The sequence below is a fragment of the Idiotropiscis lumnitzeri genome, chromosome 10, assembly GCF_059441095.1.
Source record: "Idiotropiscis lumnitzeri isolate Australia: NSW breed Sydney's pygmy pipehorse chromosome 10, RoL_Ilum_1.0, whole genome shotgun sequence".
Lineage (NCBI taxonomy): Eukaryota > Metazoa > Chordata > Actinopteri > Syngnathiformes > Syngnathidae > Idiotropiscis > Idiotropiscis lumnitzeri.
The window spans coordinates 5,449,874-5,460,683 of NC_142400.1; the positions used below are offsets into that span (position 1 = coordinate 5,449,874).

The 10,810-nt window shown below is 43.2% G+C and overlaps 1 protein-coding gene across 3 annotated transcripts; it reads left to right on the forward strand.

The window, feature by feature from the left end:
* znf384b (zinc finger protein 384 b) lies at positions 1 to 10,810 on the forward strand. 3 transcript variants are annotated; one of them, XM_088307351.1, is made up of 11 exons: positions 1 to 102; positions 2,428 to 2,495; positions 3,736 to 3,967; positions 4,167 to 4,280; positions 4,542 to 4,672; positions 5,077 to 5,168; positions 5,623 to 5,847; positions 8,086 to 8,253; positions 8,340 to 8,418; positions 9,314 to 9,472; positions 9,593 to 10,810. In XM_088307351.1, the coding sequence occupies exons 2-11, from the start codon at positions 2,433 to 2,435 to the stop codon at positions 9,935 to 9,937; spliced, it is 1,608 nt and encodes a 535-aa protein (XP_088163477.1). In that variant the 5' UTR covers positions 1 to 102; positions 2,428 to 2,432; the 3' UTR covers positions 9,938 to 10,810. The 3 variants fall into 3 exon arrangements, with proteins under 3 accessions (XP_088163477.1, XP_088163476.1, XP_088163478.1); XM_088307350.1 differs by having other exon boundaries at positions 9,314 to 10,810; XM_088307352.1 differs by lacking the exon at positions 5,623 to 5,847 and having other exon boundaries at positions 9,314 to 10,810.

Here is a 10,810-nt window from a genome sequence, read left to right on the forward strand (position 1 = left end):
TTTTTTTTTTTTTAAATCCCCACACTTGGGAATTGCGTCCAATTTGAAGCGGGCGAGCGATCTTCGGGTGGGGGCGGGAGACCGATTGTACGGCGCAGTCTGGTAAAGAGCTGCTCTTGTTCACGTTGTTCATGCGTTTGCTTGCTATTTATTTGCTTGCTACATTTGCATGACTCGGCTGGAGGAAGTGTGTATTTGGGCGCGCGCCTTTGCGCGGACGCGCTCTGTTTTTTTTTTTTTTTTTTGCTCATTTTTTTTATCATCCGTGTCATTTTTTTTTTTGCTCTTTATTTGTTGCGAGCACGTTGACACCCGTGCTAGTAGTGCTTGTTGCTAACATGCTAATCAGCACTCGTCGGGCCTGGTTAGATAACCTCAAACGCTACTTAGTGTTTATTTCCTCATATTTTATTGTATTGTCATTTCTGGAACACTAATGTAGCTTTGAGCAAATAATAACCTTTTACAACGAACGTGGTACACTGTAAAAGCCCTTATATTTACAAACACTTTAGGCCACTCGATGCTAATGCGCTGAATGTTACCATTTTACTGATTAATGACATTACTGACTGCAGCTTGTCTGCATACTGCACATGTTCAAATATTTTAGTTCCCAGTGTTTAATTGATTCGAGATGAAGCGCAGTCTCGGGGGGGATCGTGCCTTTTTTTTCCTGTTGCCGGCCGGTCCTTCCCTATGGAATGACCTCGCATTATATGTTAGGCATTTTTATTATTTAGCTTTCGACTCAACATGACACTGTCGCTGTTCTTCTGGTATCTGTTATGTGTTTTTATTTGTGTTTTAATTTTCCGCTAATTTGTATTATTCTATCTGGAAAGCGCTTTGTTACAGCTCCTGCTGTTGTGAAATGCGCTATATAAATAAAGTTGTATTTTATTGTATTGTATAAGGCGACTTCAAAACATGATCAAAGCAAAACTAGTTTCATAGACTGATGATTAACGTTGAAATGTTCTTTAAATTCAACGTAACTATGACTGTTTTTTAAATTTGTCTCCCATACTTTCTCCTTTTTGTTACTTAAACCTTTTGTCATTATGTGTCTTTTATCATTTCATGTGTTGCACATAACTGAGGGTTACACACTGGGTGACAAATGTCAGTAACAATACAGGGCGGGGCCGATTCCAGGATCAGGATAAGTCATTTATTTTAATGTCATTTCCTTCAGACATTTTTGGAAACGTTTTGGCTCAGCTGTCAAATCCGCAAAATGGTATTTGAATGTCTAGCCACAGCATAAGAGAAACGAATTGCATTTATACATCAAATATGTTATAAATTCTGGTGAATGACATCTCATTTAAATTTACATATTAGATTCTACATTTTTGTTCATGCTTGCTTGTAATACTTTGAATACAGGACTAATACGTTAACTAAAGCTCGGGTAAGTCTAACTGGAGGGCTGCACTGGAATTCAGCATCAACAAAAAGCTCAATCCTGTAACTTCATGCTGTTGAGCGTCATAATTTTGCACTTGTGGCTTTTGAACCTATCGTACTGTGACGGCCAAAAGGATTCCCAAACTGGCTCTGAGCTGCAGTCACAGACAGAAAAACGTCTGTCAATTGCAGTGGCGGGCTGTGCATTTCACACATGGGACTTCAGTGAAGTCCTACTACTGAAGTCCCGATCATAACACCGTCATTTATGACACCATGGGTGGAGAAATAATATATTGAAACACACTTACACAGCACTGAGTGAGTGTTGGACGACCTAGCTTCTCTTGAAAGGCCCCTCTTGAAAATGGCCTCACAAGTGTTTCTGCAATTAAATCCACACTTTTTCCCTCCCCAGTATGGTTTAAAAGAGCATTAATATAGTTTAGATTTTCGAACGGTTGCCAGTTACGAATTTCTGGTGTGTTGATTCCGCATAGCGCTGCCCCTTCACGAGTGAGTATCCAATCACAAGACACGTTCATTACCTTCAACGTAAGGCCAGCGAGAGGGGCTTACTGTCATCAATTCTTGATCTGATTGGATATCGCAACTGTCTACCAAGTGTAAAACGCACTCACCCGCACAGAACAGACGCCCGCATGATTGTATCCGAAGGCCTCGGACAAATAATGCATGCCACTGGTATTATGAAATCTGCCTGGCAACACGAGCGATCTGAATTCTGATTGGATAAAAACAGCTAAAAATACAACACTCGGTTATAATATCACTTCAATGTGAAGAATATGATCTCGCGCTGTATAACAATATCACGTTTTATATTACGTCACAATAGATTCAACAAAATAATAAAAATACATCCACTTTTTGTCACTTCACATCATTATTTTTCCATTTATGTGTGCGATATGACACAATTAAGAAATGTCGACCTGTTCCTAACCATTGATTTGTCACATTTCAAGAATTTGTTGTTTGTCTCACTTGCAGGAATAATGGAAGATTCTCATTTTAACTCATCCTATTTCTGGTCTCCAATCCCCACTGTGCCAGGACAGGTAAGACATGCGTTTGACTTGTTAATAGGACTAAAATGCCTGAGAAATATTTTGACCATATCAGGGTTCGAAGTTAACTTTAAAAACTGCTTGCCCAACTTGGGCAAGTGACAATTTTTTTTCTCTTGCCCGAAGATTAATTTACATTAAATTACAAACATGCGCACTTCCAACGTATTCGGTAAATAGTCGTAAAAAATCAGAAATAGGACGTTGTATTTTGTCTGCTTAAATGCAATTTGCAGAATGTCCAGATGCAATATTATAAATTTTTTATTCCTTGCTCACAACTGAATTGTCTACTTAAAAATATTCAAGCTATTTTAGTCATGTCAGAGGAATCCGAAATGTTCGGATTTGAACGAACTCGTCGCCACTTGTAAACATGCGCAGAAGGTAAGAAAACCTCCGGCTGTCAATTTTCGGCCGAAATATCGTAGGTTTTCGTCGAAATGAAAGATATTTGGCTGCTTTAAAAAATGCTTGCCCGGTCGGGTAAGTTGCCCATAATTTTACTTTGCCCGTGGCCGAATTTCACTTGCCCCGGACAATCGGGAAGCGGTTAACCGCGAACGATGCTTATGAGGCAACACGAGCATTTCATGGAGACCTCTACAAAAGATCACGTCACGTTGCCACGAGTGTAATAAATGCGTGGCTGAATTACCGCAAATCTGACAAATGTCTACTTTATCCTTCGTGTTTCAAGTGGGATTAAATGAAAGTCAACACTGTTGCTCTAAACCAGAGGTGGGCAAATTTTTTGATTGGCGGGCCACAATGGGTTCTAAAATTTGACAGAGTTGCTGGAGCAGATGGATGGAGTGTTTTGGTGACCTCACCTCATCGGAGAAAAAAAAATTAATTTTAAATGAAGGTGAAAACAAGTATTACAACAATATAGAAGTCTTTGAAAAACTATAGTATTTAGAAAATAAAACAACAAGATTTATTCATTTAATTTTTTTCAAGTCCGGCAGGCCGGATTAAAACGTTTGACGGGCTGCATGTGGCCCCCGGGCCGTAGTTTGCCCACGCCCGCTCTAAACAATGCAGATTCACGCCCGTGCAGATGTATCGCATCCATATTTGATTTATATCCACATACGAGGGAGGCCACTGTCAGATTTGAAAAATCACTGTTTAAAAAAACAAAACAACAACAAAAAAAAAAAAAACCCTTCATGCAATGTGTCGCTTATGGGCCAGAAAAAAAAATTCTGTGATGCCTTCCTTGTAGCTGGAGAATGCCGTCTTCTTGAACAAAGTGAAAGAACAGCAGGAAAAGAGCACTACTTTCCCGCCTTCTTCGGCGTCCCACTACCAAACGACGCTGCTCACCTTCCCGACGCCGGGGAGCAAGACGGACGCCGGCGGCGGGCCGCCTGCCGGCACGGCCCACCTACACCCGCCGCACAGCAGCCAGAACATCACTGTGCTTCCCGTCCCCTCCACGGGCATCATGACGGCAGGTGAGTCGCTTTTCCCGCCAGCTTGCTTATTCGGGCTCTTACGCAGCAACAGCCAAAACAAAAGTGCCCAAAAAGTTCTTAAGTGAACAAGCAGGATGATCGCACATCTAATTTATTACCCGATTAATCGAAAGTGTGCCCCCCCCACCCCGCCCCCACAGTGAGCAACATTGTTATTCTTGTTTTTGTGTGTTTGCAGCGGGACTGGTCATCACGACACCCCAAGGAACGTTGGTGTCCCCAACATCCTCGCAGTCCTTCGTGTCCTCGCACCCGACCACCACCATGATTGTCTCCGCCGTTCATTCTCCGGGTAAAACGCACACAATGCATTTCATGCTAGAGTACATTGGTCAACAGATTTTAAGTCGAGGATTTTTTTTTTTGAGTAGCTATTTATGAATATGTAGGCAGCTTTACAGTTATTATGTCTGCTCTACAGGTGTTGTGTTGTAGTCTAGCAGGACTAAAATTTGGTGACGTCATTGTCGAGTTTTGCATTGACAGTGAGGAGGGAAATACTTTTCAGTAGTTGTTGGGCTTAACCGTCATACGTTGTTCCAATTTTCCAAAGACAAAAAAGACGACGGGACACCCCACGTGGTGGTGATGCCGCCGCCGTCCAAGCGAGGCCGCAAGAAGAAGAGCCTGGTGGGAGCGGGCAATGAAACCGTCATACTGGCTCAGCTCAGCGCCGGCGGACAGGTGAGATACCGTTTGAGGTTCCAAGTGGAATGGCGCAAAACAAAAAATGACAGTGAGAGGAGTTGTGATTTTGCAAAAAAATGTAGTACATCTTAGGACTTTTCTATTATGATATTTTTTGTGTGACTTTTTTTTGATTGAAAATGACTAGCTCAAAAGTACTGGTGGTATCGTTACTTGGTATCGGTGTGTCCGCGAGCGAATACTCAAGCTGGTATGGCTTTGGGGGAAAAAAAGTGATATAAAAAAAATTAAAATAAAATAATAATAAATAAATAAAACAAATAAATGTAAATGAAGTATTCTAAAAAAATAATAATAAAATCATGACTTTACTAAGGTAATCCTGTCAATATTTTCCCCTTTTTTTTTTTTTTTTTTTTTTTTTTTTTTTCTCTCTGCAGTTGACCTCTTTGCATCATCACGCACGGGATCCATACGACCTGTCCAACGAGGACAATGAGCCCGGTCATAAAGACACCACCAAAACCTACAGGTATGTGTCTAGATTGTGCAAGCCGCCGTTCTGGCTAGACTTGCGGCATGCAAGCAAGCAAACACACCTTCAGTAGTCCCTTCAGTCGAGCCGCCGGAGGCGTCGCTTCGCTCGCATGTCGGACCGCAAACCAACGCGCCTGCTCTGCTTCTTGTTTGCCACGCAATTCCATGGAAAACGGTGCCATTTTGTGCTGCATAGTCTGCCCGCTCTCTACCACACGGCATGCGCTTTTTTTTTTTTTAGTTGGACAGTTCGGACGTACCTTTCCCTTCTTCTGCTTTCACTGATATCTCCCTTGACATCTTTCCCTGTGCCTCATTTGATCATCCCTTCATTCATGTGTGTGGTTCACCTTCCTGTCCTTTTCCTTTGCTTCGTTGTCTTGCGTTGTCCCAACCCCCCCCCCCCCCCCTCCCCCCCACCCCCATTTCTGTGTCTCTCCCGCCTGTAGGTGCCGGATGTGCGCGGCGACCTTCTTCAGTAAGTCTGACATGCAGATCCACTCCAAGTCGCACACAGAGGCCAAACCTCACAAGTGTCCGCACTGCGCCAAGTCGTTCGCCAACTCCAGCTACCTGGCGCAGCACATCCGCATCCACAGCGGGGCCAAGCCTTACACCTGCTCCTACTGCCAGAAATCATTCAGGCAGCTCAGTCACTTACAGCAGCACACACGGTACTGCAGACACCCCTCTCATGCCACCTACTCGCATTCGAGACACCCCCCCCCCCCTCCCTCCTCCTCCTCGTCCCCCCTTCACAGAAGTCCACACTTGCTCCTCAGTGTACCGTGGTATCGCGCATATCGCCACGTCATTTGAATTTTGGCTTGCGTGGCAGAGACCCTCCCATTAAAAGTTCCCAGGCATTTTTCAAGAAAGGGAGGCTGTGTTCGGAATGACTCCCTCTTCGCTATGTCGCGGCTATAGAGTGAGTTTGACATTTTTGTAGTTTTTAGTGAACGCTCCACTCTTCAGAAAGAAAGAAAAAATTGCGCTTCGAATGTGATTCAGTTCAAAGGTGTTGAACGTAAAAGCCACACCAAGACGAGGCGAGTTTATTTGGGGAGCACAATTTTGGCAATTCAGTGTGCTTTACTGCTTGAAACAATTACAAGAAGAGACATCAAATAATCAGAAATAAAATAAATACACTCTGTTGTTTTTCGCACATCTTAATAGAAAAGTCTTTGCCGGCTGAATTTGCAGAATTGAAACTGGAGGACTGGCTCATATTTTAGCAGAATAAAATGCAAACACAGCCTCACATTTGATCCTGACAAACCGCTCCAGGGAGTTCTCCGAGCCCGAGAAGGTTCATATGTGGCGCTAGGTCGTGTAGAAAAAATATTTTATTTTTTACCACATTCCCCGTCCCAATTAAACGGCAGGTGCGTCATCCACTTATAATTGAATAAATATTTATTTACCGAAATTATAGTCATTTAGTTTTAATCAGAATAACATGAAATTGTTGTACTGGGCAATTGAATTGCTAAAAAGTATTTTCTGCCATCCAAAATAAATCTCACGTTGAAATGATTTAATTAAACATTCATTCCCGTCCGTCCCGTTACATTTCATCAAGGGAGTGTTGTCAAATTCCCATTCCTGCTCCAAACTGCAAATATAATTTGCAGTGTCTTTTTCGCATCGAATGGAAGTCATGATGAATACTTGTCTCCTATTTCGTGCCCTTTCCTTTGTCTCTGGCTGCCTGCATGCTATTTCCTCCTCCTCTGCCTGCGCTTTCCCCTGCACAATTAGTTTCACTTTTCAAACTCTCTTACCCAATGATGTCCCACCTTTAACACTTGTCTGCGTGAAATAACCACGTGCTGCCCTGCTCTGCTTTTTTTTTTTGTGCTACTCATTCATCCTGGCGGTGCCAGCGAGCGTTTGGATTCAGTGTGCGTTTGCGCCAGCCCAATCATGCATGCGCGTTCTCTACATGTGCTTGGTGAAGCCCTCGTGTGCGCACACTACCGACCGGCTGCGAGTCATGTGACACCAAATTTAAACGTGAATAACTTTGCTGCCTCAGTGTGGACTTGTTTGACGTTCCCGTGGCTTCTAAATTGCTTTTTCGTGACAAGTTTGAATTGTTCTTACGTCAAATAGTGGCCGCGTCTATTTCCTGAACTCCAGATGTAGACACGGAGGTAATTACACTTTTTACTCTGCGTCAAGTTGTTGGTGGTGTTGATTCGTGGAGGACGGTTCGGATTGCCACTATTTGAGGAAATGCATTTGTTTCCCCAAATCTATTTAATTTAGGTGCAGTTAAGTCTTTTAAAAGTGCCTTTTATTGTTCAGCATTGACCGTGACATGTTGAAAAATACTTAAAAAAAAAAAAATTCTAAAGCAGCAAACTTACAACTGGAAACATGACTCTCATTTCACCAGTTTTGTTGTCTGACAGGCATCATTATTTTGTGTGTGTGTGTGTGTGTATACACTCCACTTTCTACATAATAACTAACCTGCATTGTTGTGTGTTCATCGCTTGTTAATGTGGTCGTCCATGGATGCGTTTTGCTTTGCATTGCAACTGTTGCAGCACTGTGCACAAGGCTCGGTCCACTTCTAGCTTGTTGTCGTTTTGTCCTTTGCCATGCCCTTGTACGCTGTCATTCAAAAGTTGACGGTCCTTATTTTTGAAAGAGATTTGATTGATGTGCTCTTATCTTCCATGAAAAAAAACAAAACAAACAAACGATTGTCTTTCAAAAATAAGACCACGTTTTTGTACGGTTGTACGCATAACGTTTGTTGACGTTTTGAACGCTAGTATGCAACGTAGACTTTGGCACTGAAATATCCTTCATCAATTTTTCCCATAATATTCCCAACCTGTAACTTGCTCAGCTTTGTGATAACACCCCGTCGTGTCGTCCGCCCCTCTCCTCGTCAGTAACCACACGGAGTCGAAGCCTCACAAGTGTCCCCATTGCACCAAGTCGTTCGCCAACTCCAGTTACCTGGCCCAGCACATCCGCATCCACACGGGCGTGAAGCCTTACACCTGCGCCTACTGCCAGAAGTCATTCCGGCAGCTCAGTCACCTCCAGCAGCACAACAGGTAACACGCACACGCTCGGGAGGTCGCTTGTACTCGTGTGGTTGTTGTGCAGTCGCTCAATCATCGTGGTTGTGCTTTTCAATCAGGATTCATACCGGAGACCGGCCGTACAAGTGCGCGCATCCTGGATGTGAGAAATCCTTCACGCAGCTCTCCAATTTACAGGTGAGGGGAATGTCATGTGAGTGACTCGGCATTATGTGCAGTTTGAGTGGCAGTGTCAGAGCTTCTCATTTAACAAGGTTGTGTTCCTCTGCATTGTCACGATTAGCATCTCGTGAATGAACTTATTTGCAGACTTGTGGGGGGGGTGGAAAAAAAATCACCGAATCGCTGGTAAAGCACTGTCGCATGAATGGACACTGGTATTTTTTTTTTTTGTTTTATTATTTGGTATGGGGTAGATTTGTGAGCAAAAAATAGTGATTTGAATGTTATATGGTGGTCGCAAACTCAACCCAGCGCAGTTTGGTTGATCGTGGACAGCTTGAAGTTTACAGCCTCCCCTAAAATCCATATCAGTTGAACCCTACTTGTCATTTTCACATTAGTATTTTTTGTTTTTTATTGTTAGTTGTTTTTTGGGGACGTTAGAACATGTCCATGCATTTGAATGGTGGAAGTTGTGATTTACAAGGGTGGTCATGGAATGACTTAAAATAACAAAACAGCAGTGTCAAATTCAGTTTTTGTCGCGGACCACATTGTATTTGGATTCCCTCAGAGCGGTGTTGTTTTTGGCGGGCATTTTAGATTTAGTCTTAGTTTTTTTTGGGACAAAAAAATGCTTATCAGTTTTTGTCACATTTCGTCATTCCTATTTGTGATGGTTTGAGTCTAGTTTTAGTCGACGAACACTCGGAAAAATTACATTACATTGTGGAGTTCGCAATTCACATGACACACATCCCAAATGTGCCAATTCGGAGCCCTCCCCCCCCCAAAAAAAAAAGCGTCACTTCTACCACGCGGTGCAACTCCAGCCTGAGACATGCTATTAAACATCTCACTGTGTTTTTATTTGAACCTTTCCCCTCATCACCCCTTGGTCCCAATCAAGTCCCATCGACGTCAGCACAACAAAGACAAACCTTACAAGTGCTCCAACTGCAACAAAGGCTATGTGGACGCCGCCAGTCTGGAGGTGCACATGTCCAAACACACGGTCAGGCACGCCCGGATCTACTCGTGCGGCCTCTGCAATCGCACGTACACCTCAGTAAGACCAATATGCATTTGTGAAGAGAATTCCCAGTGGCCTCAGTGGCGCCACACGCCTGCCAGCTACTTTACACCGTATAGTCATGTGTCCACTGTCTCCCCTCTACCTTCACCCCAGGAGACGTATCTTGTGAAACACATGGAGAAACACGGCCAAGAGCAGTTGAACGCCTCAGACGCCGTGGCGGCGCAGCAGAGTCAAAGCCAGGCGGCCCGCGCTCAGGCCGGAGCTCGGAGTCAGGCGGAGGGCTCGGAAGGCGCGGCGGGCCGAGCCGGACACGGCCAAGGCGGCTACGGCCAGCCGGACGCCATGCCCTGTCCCTTTGACCTGCACCAGTACAAGACGGTGTCGGCAGGCGACATCCAGTACAAACCCGTCAGCGTGTCGGACATTTCCTCCCACAAGGACCTCTGCCTAACTGTGTCGTCTTCCAGCATCCAAGTGGAACACCTCAACTCGTAGAGATGGAGGGGGGAGATAAACGCAGAGGACATAAAAGCAATACTAAAACGAAAATAAGAACTTTTGGAACTGTGCCTGGGAATGTTTTTTTTTTTTTTTTGGTGCGCCAACAAGAGAAGCAATGTGGTTTTTATTTGACTCAAGTGTCCTCACGGAGGTAAATATGTGTGTGTGTGAGACGCCGCTATGAAAAGATTTACAGTCCATCACAGTGATGGTTTAAAAATGGAGAAGAAAAGAAGAGAGTGCCTGTCTTTCTTGTCGTTTTATCACCTTTTGCTCTTCCGTACAATTGCAGCACGCGGGTCATAACCATGTTATGCTCTGGAGAGTATTTGGAATGACTTTTTACATCAGTGTTATTAACTTTTACTGCGTGGCATACTTTGTTAAAGGGACAGAGGTTATTTCCTTTTAGGGAAGGTCAAAAATAACAATCATGTATTTGTAGATTCATCGTATACTACCAGCTAATAACGTGTGACGTGTGTATGTGTACCAAATATATATATAATGTACACCCAAATGCAGGCTCTCAAATTGTAATCTCATTGTTCTGCTTTTTATGTATGTCTATCAGTGTGTCTAGCTATGAAATGTTCAGACTAATGTTTTGTTATACTCATTTATGGACGCACTTGCACGTCTGACTTTTTTTTTTCGATAATGAACAATAAAAAAAAAAGTCTGAATTTTATCACTGGTTTGTTTATGGACATTTGTCACATTCAGTTGCATAATATGCAAAAAAAATACATGTCTGAAACTGGCCTGGGTTCTTTAAATATTGTAAAAAAAAAAAAAAACTTAAAAATTAAACAGGTAAATGTAATTGTCTGTCTAATGATCAATAAATAAAAGTTTTGGAACCTT